This window comes from Cyanistes caeruleus, chromosome 7 (genome assembly GCF_971803275.1).
Source record: "Cyanistes caeruleus chromosome 7, bCyaCae1.hap1.1, whole genome shotgun sequence".
In the NCBI taxonomy this organism is placed as follows: domain Eukaryota; kingdom Metazoa; phylum Chordata; class Aves; order Passeriformes; family Paridae; genus Cyanistes; species Cyanistes caeruleus.
Genome location: NC_141707.1, coordinates 21,680,790 through 21,695,625, shown reverse-complemented (window position 1 = coordinate 21,695,625; position 14,836 = coordinate 21,680,790). Strand labels below are relative to the sequence as shown.

General features: G+C 38.2%; 1 protein-coding gene across 2 annotated transcripts in view; it reads left to right on the top strand.

Moving 5' to 3' along the window:
* The window catches only part of GORASP2 (golgi reassembly stacking protein 2), a 16,563-nt gene extending 1,727 nt beyond the window's left edge, over nucleotides 1–14,836 (top strand). The window contains exons 1-10 of one of the 2 annotated variants that reach the window (XM_086896878.1): nucleotides 3,782–3,918; nucleotides 6,581–6,661; nucleotides 7,376–7,579; nucleotides 8,008–8,094; nucleotides 8,550–8,680; nucleotides 9,386–9,518; nucleotides 9,644–9,767; nucleotides 10,146–10,232; nucleotides 12,148–12,243; nucleotides 12,921–14,836. In XM_086896878.1, the coding sequence (XP_086753004.1) occupies nucleotides 3,862–3,918; nucleotides 6,581–6,661; nucleotides 7,376–7,579; nucleotides 8,008–8,094; nucleotides 8,550–8,680; nucleotides 9,386–9,518; nucleotides 9,644–9,767; nucleotides 10,146–10,232; nucleotides 12,148–12,243; nucleotides 12,921–13,240 (1,320 nt within the window). In that variant the 5' untranslated portion in view covers nucleotides 3,782–3,861 and the 3' untranslated portion in view covers nucleotides 13,241–14,836. Of the gene's footprint in view, nucleotides 1–3,781; nucleotides 3,919–6,580; nucleotides 6,662–7,375; nucleotides 7,580–8,007; nucleotides 8,095–8,549; nucleotides 8,681–9,385; nucleotides 9,519–9,643; nucleotides 9,768–10,145; nucleotides 10,233–12,147; nucleotides 12,244–12,920 lie in introns of those variants that run through there. The other variant, XM_086896877.1, reaches the window with a different exon arrangement.

The window sequence follows — 14,836 nt, the reverse complement described above, 5'->3', positions numbered from 1 at the left end:
CAGCATAACAATTATAATTTGAGATACTTTTTTATTGCAATCCATGTGGCATGTATGAATGTGACGAGAATTTCCCTCCGTAGTTTTTCCAAGTTTAATTTTTCAGCTGCTATTCTGTAGTAAGTTTGTTACAGACAGTGTTGGGCTCACACTTTTAGAGGAGCTCTGCACAAGTGCTCTGTCTTCAAGGACTGACCTTCAGTAGAAGTTAGGGTCAAGCAAAACTGCTGTTTTGTTCTAATTTACTGTCAAGTACATTTTCTTTCTGAGCTCAGTAATTTAATTAGGTAAATGAGAATGGTAGAAGGAAAACAGTAGTAGTCTAGATCTAATTCGAGTGAGATCAGATTTCTTTGATAACAGGAAACTTATGTAAATAATGTAAAGTGATTGTTTAAAAGATTTCATTACATGTGAGAAAATTAGAGAAATGTCAGAAAAAGTTTTCAATTACTGGAAGAATTTTTTTGGGTAAGGCACATGAATGAAAATATGTGTTAAATGGCCATGAAACAGAGTTTACATTGTTCAGTGTGACTGTAGGAGCCAAGCACAAGTTGCTGGAGGGATGAGCAGACTGAGACTGTTGCAAGTTACAGGTTTTTTACTGAGTGACTTTTAGACTATACATTCTACCTCCCCACAGAACTAGTAAACAGGAACAGAAATATACGTATGTATATGTATCACAGCAAGTGAACACTACCATCATTAATTTTCAATGTAAGATTTGCAGATTACTTAATTCTTTTGGCTACTTCTGCTGATATTCAGTTCAATATTGCTTTCATTGTGAGCTTTGTCAGCAGTACAGTTGTAACGGGAATTAGGAACCCTCCAGGACTGAAGCGCTGTCAAAGGAAAAGGATTTTATCATATGCATGCTTGACAGCAGAAGTTGCTCTGGGTTGCATTGTTGGTGTTCTATATGTTAAAATATAGTGGGTTTTTGTTTTGGTTTTTTTGGTAAGAGGGGGAAAAAGTTGCCAAGTGTTCTGTTGCCCAAGTCTCTTCATAAGCAGACCTAGTAATGAGTCATTTGTCTGAAGCAATTCTTCTCAAGTTTCCTTTATCATAAAGTGTGTGGCTGATTAGACCAAGTGGCTGACTGTGTGTATTGCTCAGTATGTGTTTATTTCTGCTCTTCAAAACAGAATGAAGGAAAATTTTGAGTAATTTTTGTGCTCAGCAGTGTGAAACTGCTGTAGTTTGCCCTGGCTGATGTAATGACCTGACAGTTTCTTCAGCTAGGAGGTGATGTCACAACATCCCCATGGCTGGGGCAGAGTGACTGGAAAGTGGCCCAGTGGAAAAGATCTAGGAGTGCTGGTTGACAGCAGCTGAACAGAGCCAGCATGCCCAGGTGACCAAGGCCAGTGGCATCCTGGCCTGTATCAGGAATAGTGTGGCCAACAGGGCCAGGGCAGTGATTGTTCTCCTGTGCTGGGGACTGGTGAGGTCACACCTCAAGTGCTGTGTCCAGTTCTGGACCCCCCAGACATTGAGGTGCTGGAACAGGTCCCGAGAAGCTCTGGAGCAACTGAGGGAGCTGGGAGTGTTTAGCCTGGAGAAGAGGAGCTCAGGGGAGACCTCATGGCTGTACAACTCCCTGAGAGGAGGGTATAGCCAGGTGGGGGTTGGCCTTTCTCTAAGTAACAAGTGATAGAACAAGAGGAAAGAGCCTCAAGTTGCACCAGGAGAGATTCAGAGACTGGATTTTAAGAAAACTTCATCAAAAGGTCACGTATTGGAATAGGCTGCTCAGGGAAGTGGTTCACCATCCCTGAAAACATTCACAACACATGTAGATGTGGCCTTTGGGTTAGGTTTAATGGTGCACTTGACAGTATTGGATTAGTGGTTGGACTCGATGATTATAGAGGTCTTTTTCAAACCAAATTGTTGTAAGATTCTATGTAAGAATTCTTATCTGTGAGAAATTTGTATTGCTACCGTGTTATGTGGTGTTCTCTGTAAAAGATGCTGTGCAGCAGTGCCCAAAGTTTAGATTTCTCACTCTTGTTTGATTTGTTGTAATATTGATACAAATGTGTTGAATGAAGTGATGATTTATCCTTTAAGAGAGGTTCACATTTTAAAAGCTTGAGATAAATTCTCTGTGCTAAAACAAAATATTATCTACATAGATAGAATCTTTTCTTACAAAAAACTTACAAAGTTTTTTCTTTTGAAAACTGAGTTTCATCAAAAAATTAAATTCAGTTATACAATGTAATGTATTAAAATAACTGGCAGAAATCAAAGTGATTCTGTCAGGTCTAACAGGAATTGCTTATATATGATACGTAATGAAATTTTACTGCCAGTTATGGAGTGGGTGGAAGAACTACAAAAAAACCTTTCAGTATTTCTTTGCTAATAAAGTAGAATACTGGGAAGTATTCTATCCCCACTTATGTGGGGAAAAAAGAAAGCCTTGGGAGTTATGTATTTAATGCTTGAAGCTAAGCTTCTGGAAGTTAAATAACTAGTATAAGGTAGGTGACTTTCAGAAGTGGTCAGAACCTTCATCTGTCTCTGAAAAATCCACATTTCAGTGCCTAATTTCATTTGCAGTTGCACTGCTCTCTTGGGGCTTTGTTTTGTGACCATTGTGCTGCTGAGCAGACTTCTTAAAATGTGTAATGTGCAATGTATACTGTGTAGGCATAGAATGATAGTGTTGGGAACAGTGTTCAGCAAAGAAAATCTTCATGTATATACCATGAAAGTCTTTTCAGTACTGCTAATTAAAATTGGTGTATTGACCTTGAAACCTTTTTCCTGTTTAATTCTTGACAGTGAATTAAAAATGAAATCAGTGTGTGATCTATGTACTCAGCAGCCCTGCTGTCATCTTGGTGAGAAACTGAAACCCTGCAGCACTGTGTGAGGCCCTTTTCTGCCCTCTGATATTCAGCATTTGATAGAGGTTTTCTTCATTTGCTCTTAAAAAGCTCTGGTGTTGCATTGCCACAGCTTCTTTGCATTTTCTGTGCCACTGTTTCTGTCTATTGTTACAAAGTCATGGCATTTACCCATATGGGCCTGTGACTTTATTTCTGAAATAACAGCTAGCTTTGAGAGAATCAGACTTCCCAAGCTGCTGGGGATGGTATCTTGCCTGCAGTAGCATCTGTTGTAAATTATATTACTTGGTTATTTCTCAGCAATTACTCAGTTTCAAAGACAGGTTACTAAATACCTACTTGGGCACCCAGCAAAGCTGCATAAAGCCAAACTGCTCAGGAGGCACCAAGTTTATGTACATATCCATGGAATCTTTATTATTTCCGTTGTTAATAGAGGTGGAATAATTTTTGCCCTTGTATTTTTTAAGCTCCCTGGTTATCCTTTGTTGCTGTAGCTCCTGGAAGAGGATCATGGCCACAGAGCTTGGAGCAGAGAGCTGTATTGCGTGTTTGGCAGTGTGTGGTGGTGATGATTTGCGCAGGTAGTGACTGAGAGTAAGATGGTGTGACAAAACCTGTATGGGGTCAGTGTGATTGTTGTGATTGTGTATCACTTCTTTAAGGAGGAGACTTTTAATGTGGAATGGACTTGGAATATCTGGATGGCATTTCTGGCAGGTGTAAACATGCTTTTCTATGAAGGTGAAGGTAGGCCAGAAAACTTTGTGACAACCTGTGCATGACAGGACAACAGAAGGGATGCACATACCTGCTTCTGAGGTGTGATTGACACAATTATAAGGGCTTGATTTCTTTTAGCCACACCTTCCTGGTAGTTTTTACATGCCCACTTAGAAACAAACTATGCACAGATGTTCAGGATTGTGATGGGTTTGGGGCAAGGAGTTTAACATCTGAAGATACTTTCTGCAAACTAATTGTTAGGAACATGGAAACTCTCTCAGCCCCTTGGTCAATTTGGAACACAGAACACAGATTTGGTATTGTAAGTAAATAATTTATATATCCCAAGTGTCAGTGAGCTTGACATTGATGGATACTGAACATATGTAGTTCTCATTTATTGTATGTACTCCATCTTACTTCAAAAAGTTTCTCTGTTGAATGCTGGCCACTCTTGGCTCACAGTATTCAGGATAAAAATCTCTTGGAGGTCATTAGAGAGGGATATTGTCAGGATGCAGGGGTTTTGTTGTGATTTTGGTACGGTTTGGTTTTTTATTTCAAAGAAGTTCCTTTAGAAATGGAGGAAAATCCCTGAATGAGATGAAATCTGGCCTTTCATAATTTCACGGGCATAACATATATCCAGTCCCAAAAATCTGATGTGTTATGCTGGATGTACTGATTTTTAATGCTGAGGTTTAACTAACACATGTTTTGTCTTTAAAACTGGTTTCCCAGAAAGTTCTGAAACCGTCTGCTGATTTAATTTTGGTATAAAGCTTGTATATGAGGTTTATTAAAAACACAAACTGTAAGTTCCCATATGACCTGTGCAATAGGTGGTGGAATATGAGAGAGAGAGAGAAAGAGAGAGAGGTTATTAGAATACTGTTGTGTCACTTCTCTAAACTGAGGGAAAACCAACAATCAGTGTAAACTTATCCTATATTCACTACTTAAACACAGGAAAGGGGAGGATGTTCTGAATGACTTGATTACAAGAGGAACTGCAAGTTTGAGAATACCATTATGGATCATGTCTTATAGAAAACCAGAGTTTTTTAATTCTTCTCTCACAAGACTGTTTAACCTGTCTTTGTCAGGGAGGTCTCAAGTATTCAGTGTAGTAAGTAAGTGCTTTCTGCATTATTGGGAAGAATAATTCATATAGTGAATTTTAGCCTCTCTGTGGCTTTTCTCCTAACCTAAAATTTCTGTTTGTGGAGGCTGTTCTCAGGTAGCCCTATATTATTGCAAGCCTGAATATCTACAGTTAAATGAGCTCTAGAAACAGTCCACAAATACCAAAGCCACAGACACAATGTTGGGAGTTTCTGTGCAGCTGGAGCCAGGGTGTCTGCCCCATGCAGCTCAGCTTGTACTTTTACTGTATTATCTGGTGCAGTTTGGTGTCTGATCTCTGGTTGTTCTTGGTGAGAGGCATCTTGAACAGACAGGTTAAGTAACATGGAGGCAGTAGTTTGGATCTAGTTAGAGGAACTGCAGGACATTTGGTGATTGAGAGATATGGTTCCATACACTTAATACTTGGAGAGGGGAATACCTGCACCCCAGCTGTAGGAAATGATTTCCAAGAAGCATCAGGCATCTCAAAGAGACACTTTTGAAGACACTTCAAGTTCTATAGTTAGAAATTATAAATGTGGACTTTGGAGATGTTACTCTTGCCTCAGTGATTATTATTACTTTGGGATATTGTTGGTTTCATACTTTTTTGCTGCTTTACAAATCTTGGACAACGATCAATGTGTCTGATATGACTCTGGAATTAGTAATTTCAGACTTAGGTTATGTGACTAATTTCTAAGCTTTGGGCATCTGTTACCCACAAGTAATATTGAGTTTTTTCCAGTTCTGATTTTGTGAATGTGTTGAGCAGAGATAAATAAAATTTAAGAAGAACCATTTTATTAGTAATCAAGTACTTTTAACATTCCCTGTTAGAATATTTTGTTCTAGTTGAGTCATAAGAAAATGCAGTTCCTGCAGAATCAGGCCAGTATTGAACAATCAAATACATTTTTACCACTTCTCCCAGGTAGAACAACATATAATGTAAGGAGCCACACTGTAAAGGGTTTTTAAATTTTTTTGGAAGGTGATTGTAGTACATAAAAGAAAAATCCAGTGGGTAAAATGAATCAGCTTCCACACAGAAAAAGAGTGTCTTTGCTAAAAAAGCTGTAGGAAAAATCTGACAGCCATATTAAGGTTACTTCTCATTGTCAGCAATGCAAGCAATAGTGAAAAAATAACATTGGCAAAGTGTCTCTATGTTACTCCATTTGGAATTAAAAGCATACTTTTAGTGTCTGGGAGCAGTGTGTATCCAAAATTTAGGCCTTGTTTTAGTGGAGTGGTTGAATTATTTGAGCTGCCATGGCTGCAGAATTTCATGTCTTTTTTCCTGCAACTTGAAGGTCTGTTAATGAAATCACTGGTTGTACAGATGCCCTCTGTGTCTCAAGAATGTCACCAGGTGATGTTTAATCATGAGATAACAACCTGTGCTTACAGATGTGACTCTCCTATTCCTTTAGTAAGCATAAGATAAAAACAAGGCCCAATGTTGATACTACTGTGGAAAGATAGTACTTTTTAACCAACTTTTTCAGAATTCATTAACCTTGTCCTTTCACTATAATCTCCTTTCTCGAAACAAATACGTACAATTTATCTGATGCAAGTGTTAAGCACTGCTTTTCCCAGAGAGTGGCTACTGCTGTGTCATTCCTCAATTTAAAAATTACTAATTCTTTTGAAATCTCTCTATTTAATTTTTTTGTAAGAGAGGGGTTTTTTTTGTTTTATAGATTATATGATTATATTTGAATATTTTAAAATTATACATACTGACATTAGTAGCTTCTAGAACTACAGTTGGCACAAATAGAAATATAATTCTATTCTATGAATCAGCATTGGAACACTTTTACTAAATTCCTGTTTAACTTTGTTAGGTACAAGAAAACTCACCGGGGCATAGAGCTGGATTGGAGCCATTCTTTGATTTTATCGTGTCCATTAACGGTTCAAGATTGGTAAGTGTGTTGCTATTTTATAACATTTTGTATAAACAATGTGTTGAGAATCTGATATTTATATGTAAACCAATGGATTTGTTTTATTTAAATGTATATAAAATATTTCTTCTTACTTTAAAATGAGGAAGGCAATCTGCATCAGGAATTGATTTCCTTCACCCTGTAGGAACAGTTCCATCAAGTTTAGCTGGAGAATAAGACAGACATGCTCTCTGCAGACAGAATTGCCTGCTGATCCACGCCTCATGGCTTATGCTGTCTGGTTCTCTCCTAGTTCTGTCTGCTTCCATGAGAACTCACAAACTTCACATAGTCCAAACAGGTGGAGTGAAAAGCTGCTGTCAGAGCTGTTGGCTGGGTAGGAGGCATGGGAGGAGCTTTCACGCAGAGCTGTCATCAAACAACATACCATCATAGCAGTGGAAAAAACCAGCTGTGGGAAGCTCTGCCACCAGTATGTGTGGATTCGAGAAAGCCTCTGAACCAATTGAAGTGTTTTATTTTTTGGGAAGTATGACCTGTTACTATGAAGTCCCGGGGTTTTTCCAGAGCTGTATTCTAGAGTTGTGAAGTGACTGGAAACCTGTTACAAAGCAGTTGTTTGTACATGTTCTGGTAATGCACAGTGTAGCACCTTTGAAATACAAGTGTTGGTGTAGAACTGAATGTTCTGTCAAACACTGACCCAAGCTCTTGTTTAAACATTCACAGAATAAAGACAATGACACTCTCAAGGACCTGCTGAAAGCAAATGTTGAAAAACCTGTAAAAATGCTTGTGTACAGTAGCAAAACACTGGAACTGAGAGAAACATCAGTAACTCCCAGCAACATGTGGGGTGGGCAGGGCCTCCTGGGAGTGAGCATTCGCTTCTGCAGCTTTGATGGGGCTAATGAAAACGTCTGGCATGTCTTGGTATGTATGGACTTGGAAGTATTCTCATTATTGCTGTTCCTACCTTTCTGTTGAAAATAACTTGCACAAGATGTAGCTAACAAGTCATGAGATCAAACTGGTCTCATTGATCAAACTGGCTTTGATTGATTTAAGTTTGGGAAGACTACAAATGTAGTTTGTAGTCTACAAATATGTAGTTGTGAGTATATTATCAAGTCCTGTGTTTAAATGAATAGGTTTGTACAATACTCAGAGATGCTGTATTTGGTACAACACTAGAACCATGTGGAAAGGGACTGCCATAGAGCCCCTGTTTCATTAGTTCATTACTGTGTTGAAAACTTGACCGGTTTGTCTGACTCAGAGCTTGTGTGAAGTGTATATATGTCTGTTCTGCTACACCCTGACAGTTAAGTAGTGTTTGTAACTTTCCATCTTAAAACTAGGAAGTGGAGCCGAATTCTCCTGCTGCATTAGCTGGACTTAGACCTCATAGTGACTATATCATTGGAGCAGATACTGTCATGAATGAGGTAAGTATATAAAAATAAAATATTTTTTTTAAAAAAACTAAAAACCCAATTGTACCAGGGCAGTTTGGAACATCCCTGGCTCTGTCTCTATTCAGTGTGAATGGAAATCAAATGCAAAGGGGAGGGAGCTCTGGCAGGGTGCCTCTTCTTAAAGGCAATCTTGGAAATAAGAACTGCTCTTAAATGTCTTCATGAAGTCAGATACAAACTTTTGTACTCTAAAATTAGTATTTTGAATAGCAGATTTGAAATCTGGGTTGTGCCACATCTTCTGAGTTGTGCTAGCAAAACACATCTTAAAGTTGGCCTTGTGATAAAACAGCAGCACTGCAACAACTGCAACATGTGGCTGTTATCAGAGTCCATTACAGAAAGTCAGGACTAGGGTGATTAATCTAATACCAAATGGTAAAATAAGAACAAGAAAGCCCTTACTCATTTTTATCTTTTTGCAGTCTGAAGATCTCTTTTCTCTTATTGAAACGCATGAAGCAAAGCCATTAAAACTTTATGTGTACAACACAGACACAGATAATTGTCGGGAAGTGGTTATTACTCCAAATTCTGCCTGGGGTGGAGAAGGCAGGTAAGGAGACAGTGTGTTACAGGGGGATGGGGCAACTTTCTTATAACACCAGCCTGAAAACTGCTGGGTTTAAGTTTTCTGCAAAGGTAGGGAAAGAGTGTTATATCAGAAGTGTTTCTGCTCTGATAAATTATATATTTACTTGAAATTCAGATGTACTTAAAGCATTTACAGTATCAGCGGTTTGTTTCTAAATTAGTATTTTCTGAACTAAACACAAAGTACAAATAGAGCCCTGGTCCCAGAAATGAAGCTCTTCTAAAGTGGAAATGAGAGGGGTGTAAATCAGTAAATTAGCTAGTGCAGAAGTGCATAAAGTGCAATGGTTGCTTTCTGCATTAAATTCCAAATAGTCATTAGGTTGTGGTATAGCCTTGAAGTATTGTGAGTAGCCAGAACAGAGCACTGCAAGTAACAACTGTGAGTTGAATTCCAAGCTGTATACCTGGTATAGTTGCTTGGTTTAAATAATAATGAATTTTATTTTGTGCTGAATATTTATTGCTAAAGCTACGGAATTTCCTTTCAATTGTTTTATATTGATTATTTCTCCATAGAAGGTAAGGCAACATGGGGGCAGGAGAGGAAGGTTCTACAGCATTTACCTTGAAACTTGTTGGTGTCTTGAGTTGTTCATGCTTTGCTTGCTGTAGTCTGTAGTTGTAAAGTCACTTGCCTGACTTAAAAATCTTCATATTTTAAAAGCCTAGGATGTGGCATTGGTTATGGATATTTGCATAGGATACCTACTCGCCCATTTGAAGAGGGAAAGAAAATTTCTCTCCCAGGACAGTTGCCTAGTGCATCTCTCAGTCCCCTCAAAGATGGTTTCACAGAGGTAAGTTGTGGTCCCTCTCCTTCAGCTTGATAGGAATGGATGTTGATGTTTATTGCTTTTCTGCTTCTCTTGGTTCATGTAGAAGCAAACCCTAATGATGCAACTGTCTTCTCTCTCTCAATAAGGTTCAGCTATCATCAGTTAATCCCTCAGCCACCCTCCCTCCTGGGTCAGCAGGCCTTGAGCAGAGCCTTTCAGGACTTTCTATTAGCTCACCTTCAACTACTGTCAGTAATGTTCTCAGCACAGGTTGGTATTGGAAGGAACCGACCTGAAACACATGGCTTTTCTGACTTTTTGTTCTCACCGATGTTTCTAATTAGTTGAATAGAAGGCAGAAGAGAGAACTTCTCTTAAACTTTCTAAAGTTTAAAACTTTCTCTCAAATTTTTCTCAACAAAGAAGGTTAATGTACTGGATTTGTGCCTTACTTTCTCACAAAACAATTGCATACAACTTCTATTAAGAAAAACATGTATATTACTTAGAATACTATTTTTCTTATCAGCATTTTAATGTTAAGGCAAATAGCAATTCTCCTGTAAGCAGTTATTTGTACTCCGTAAGGAAATAAGATGAAGTGTTGTATGCTTAAAATCAATGTTGTTTCCCTGTGTTCCCCACCAGGTGTTCCAACAGTTCCATTATTATCACCACAAGTCAGTCAGTCCCTTACCTCTGTGCCACCAGTTAACCCAGCAACTACATTACCAGGTGAGTAGGTAAAACTTCTTAAAACATTTCTGAAACATTTCTGAAACTTCTTAAAACATTTCTGAAACAAAAATCTTATGGGAGCAAGGGGGGAGAGCTGTCTTTTCCACTGTACTTTGGGGAAGGTATCATTTCATACAACTTATACATTTCATGTCAGATCTCTATACAACCTCTACAATGCGAAAAATTATTTTTCTTGGAGTATGTTCACAGCATGTCTGTAGCACAGAGGATAACATGGCAACAAGAGTTAAAAGTTCACCTTGTAGGGCTCCCTGCACAGGGGATGAAGTATTCAGAATTTCTCAGGAAGGTTTTGCTTTGCTATTTGCAACATTTTAGGAAACCCATTTTTAAATACACAGCTTGATCACTATTCCTGGTATAAATGCAGGGCTAATAATATAGAATTTATGTTGCAGTTGCTGTTTTTGAATTATATAGGAATTTAAACTGAAATAATACAAGTAAGAGTCTTTCTACAGCATGGTTGTTTCCTGATAATAATGAACATTTGTAACACTACTATTACAGAAGTATTCACGAGGGGTAAAATAAGGTTTGTATAGGATTTTGCTGTGGCATTGATGTGCTGGTACAGGACTCAATTGTGCCTTCCAAAACACTGAAGGAGTTGTATTTTATGTTTTGCTTGTTATGAAACAAGTCGATAAAGATGTGTCCATTACATAATGCTTGGAGGTACAGCCTCTAATACAGAAAAGACGTGCAGTAGAGCTCAGTGCATGCAAACAAGGGCAGAGAACTCTCACAGAAGCTGAACTTGTTAGTAGTTTCCTGTTTTCTCTGGGCAGAAAATGATTATTGTCCTTTTCTTCCCCAGCTACCTAATCCACCCTTTCCCTAAACTCTGCAAATACAAGTTTTCCATTCACCTTTTTCTCTGAATAGTATCATTGCTTTTTAAAAAGAAAATTAAAATATTTCTTGCCATTTTCATGGATGTATTCGTGAAATTATTCTTACTAAATATACTGGAGGTTTAAAATTTGAGTGAAGTATGAAGTTCAGCTGTGTTCAGATAGAAAAAAAATTCAAACCACATTTTCATATAGCTGACCCGAAAGCTCTTTGAGTCAGATTATGTCAACTTTCATGGCAAATGAATTCATGGGTAGGTAAAGATGGCTGGGTTTTTATCAAAATCTCTATATAGTGGTCTTGTTTTAAGACATTTCTCCTCTCTGTCTTCATACTGTAGTATTAGTGGTTTATTTCTAAATTAGCCTTTTCTGAACTAAACACAAAGTACAAATAGAACCTTTGTCCCAGAAATGAAGCTCTTCTAAAGTGGAAAATTCAGGAGCAGGAGGATGTTCTATAGCAAACACAGTGATGGAAGGGCATGTGTTGCATTCATTGTATGTTTCTCTTCTACTTTCAGTCCTTTCTGACTTTCCAAGTTCCTTTGTCTTGCCTTTTGATACACATTTTTGTGATTAGTTTTAATTGTGAACTAAGTAGAAAAGACTAATAATAGAGTGATCAATATTAGGGACCAGGGAATACTGTGTATTTAATAATTTTATTATTGTTTGCCACTCAAATTGGGAATGGAGAACTTCTAGTATAGTGCTGTGGTGAAACAACTACCTTTGTTGAAAGCTGAACTTGGAATGCAAACCTTCTAATTCCAAAATAAGATTCTGCTTTCCTCAGAAAAATCTGAAAGTTTTGGGATTATGTATTTGCTAGTCCAGACTTCCTACAATAGGTATCTGTTTTCACTGTGCAGCTTAAAAGCTCAAATTCAAGGGGGAATTTGCATTCTTCTGTGTAAAAATTATAATCAAGATATAAAGCACATTTTAAATTCTCAACAAGATCCAAGAAACAGTTAGAAAAAGACAATGTTAAGATTTCAGCTGTAACTGTTCCACTCTTCTCGTAGGTCTGATGCCATTACCAGCAGGGCTTCCTAACCTGACTGATCTGTCCAAACTTAACTTACCTGCACCACAGATTGTTCCAGAAATCATACAGCCTGGTATGTGCTTCTCCAAACTGAAACTCTGTAACTAGAGTTGTCCTTGACACTGTAATTTAGACCCATCTGGGGGAGTCCTGAAGGGGATAAATTAAATGTTTGCCTGAGATGGGAGTGGATGTTAGTGCCCAGATCAGGTAGACAAGGAATATGTCTTCAGATAAACTAGATCTGTGTGTTTAGATATTTCATGTTTTATTACCTGATGTATATCTCAGAAGATATTATGCCAAAACTGAAAGTATATTATTTATGGGTAAAAGAAAATATGAAGTGTTTCCTTGTAAGCTAGATGAGGAGATTGGCACTCCCTGAACTGAATGCCAGAATTAAACTAGATTTACAGTTTTGAATTCAGCAACACTGCTGAAGGGGCACATGAAGCAAACAAAAATATATTGGAAGCTTATATAGAATATGGTTTTTATTAACTTCTTATTTCTGGCAGTTTCAGTGAAGGCCAGAAAAACCTAATCATCAGTGTTTATGCATTAAATACCTAGTCCTCTGTGGAGGTACAAGCAACCTTGGATTTACTCTGAATCTTCAATTCTGAAATCTGAAAAGTATCAGGCTTAAAATGAGCCTGCTAAGGCAGTGCTGCACAAACACTTTTGAGCTGTCTGTGGTGTGCAGCAGCTCACTGCCTTTTTTTTCCCCTCCTTTTTTCTCTTTAGGTTTGCAACCCCTTCCCCCCTTGCCGCCTCTGCATCTGATGGGAATAACGCCTCTATCGATGCCACCCAAGTGTGTTCCTATGCTTCCTTTGGTCACAGAGGCATCTACAGTGCCTACAGATTTGCTTCCCTCTATTACTCAAGCTGGAAGCTTTTCCATCAACCCTGGCACTACTGAAAATGTAGAGGAGACCTCTGCGCTCACCTTGGATAGCGCTACTCCAGCTTCCAGGGCAACTATTGTTGACAGATCAAATGAATCCTCTGCATCTAATGAGAAAACAACTGGAATCACAGATACACAAGCTTCTGAATCATAACTCCAGATCACTCTGTTGGATTGGCTTGGTATTTATTTAGCCATGGGATACATATTTGAAAAGCAAGCTATCAGTAATTTCATACTAGTTTGTACTTAATCTTTAGAAGTCCTGTAAATAATATGGAGGTATAATAAAAATAAAAGGGGATTTATAAAATGTTGGGTGGGGGGGAGGAAGAACTTGTATGTTACCAAAAAAAGTCAGGGTGGTAAATAGAGTGCCACTGCCAAACTCTGAGGTATATGTTTTTAATAGAGGCTGACAGCCTTACCCTGCTAGGCTTGTCCTTGCTTATAATTAGCAATTTTTGCTTCTAATAGAAATGAAGCGGGTCTCGCGTGTGACATTTACGTACCATAGTTCTTGTTCTTTGCAAGTATCTTGTTTCTACAGTGGGGATGAGAATGTTTAGTCTGAGTTGTGAATTTTAACACTGCAAAACTTCCACCTAAAGATATTTCTGTTAAAATTGCTGAGTGGCCTGTTAATTGACATGTTGTTATTCAGCTTGTACACAAATCTTTGTCTTCAAGCTCTTGAGAGATGCTCAAGCCATGTTTCGTGACCCCTGCTGCCTTGTTGCATACACCCACTGTAAAACGGCATTTGGAAGGGAATACATGGAATGTTAAATGTAGCACACAATTTGGCACTTCATGACTACTGTAAGATGAATTAATGGATTAAGCATACATATAGCAATAAATTCCTGGAATTTTATTCTTTGCGTGACAAAATAGCACTTTTTTTTTTTTTTTAATTCCCTAAGTCTCATTTAATTTTTTAGCTTAGCTCTCTCTAGCACAGATCTGTGAAAGGGCCCCCTTCCAGAGGAATGGGTCCAAGAGGGAATGCCAGACATCTTAATGGCAGGCAGGATCAGCACTTATGGTTAAATCCATTGCAGCAATGAGTCATTAAATCTGCCTGCATATGATTCATATGTTGCTTTTAAAATTCATATTTAGGACAAAAATTGCAGATGAACTGTAGATGTTAGTCTTGTAGAAACTGTTATTTTCACTGTACTCCAGGTGATAGCATTTGCTTTTGTTATCAGGTACAGGTGATGTGGAAAACTCTTCTGTACCACTCCAGTCCTTCTACATTACTGGGATTTCGTTTGTATGTGGTTGCTACAAGCATATGCAAACGTACCCATATCATCAGTAGGCTCGAGCTGAAGTCTCTCTCAACATCTGTGTAATTAATTTTGGCAATGTAGTTTGCCTGAGCAGTGTTTGGAACAATAGTTGCATCTGACTTCTGATCGTAACAATAATGTCTCAAGTAATTTGTTCAAGTGGAAGCCTTATCTAATACCTGTTGTCCTGGCTTATCACCTCAGTATTTGTCTTTCCTCTGCCCCACTGTTGCACATTTCTTGTCATCTGTTCTGGCAAAAGCCCATGTCAAAGACAGACCCCCAATTACTTTTTCATACTGTGAGCAGTTTCTTTTCTCAGCTGTTTGGGGTGTGAAATCCCTCTGCCTTGCTAAGTAGGGCACTTGCTGTTTCTCAGAATGTATTTTAACTTACCTTTGTAAATCCAGTGTGGTATACCTCAGAATTAAACCTTGACATGAGAAGAA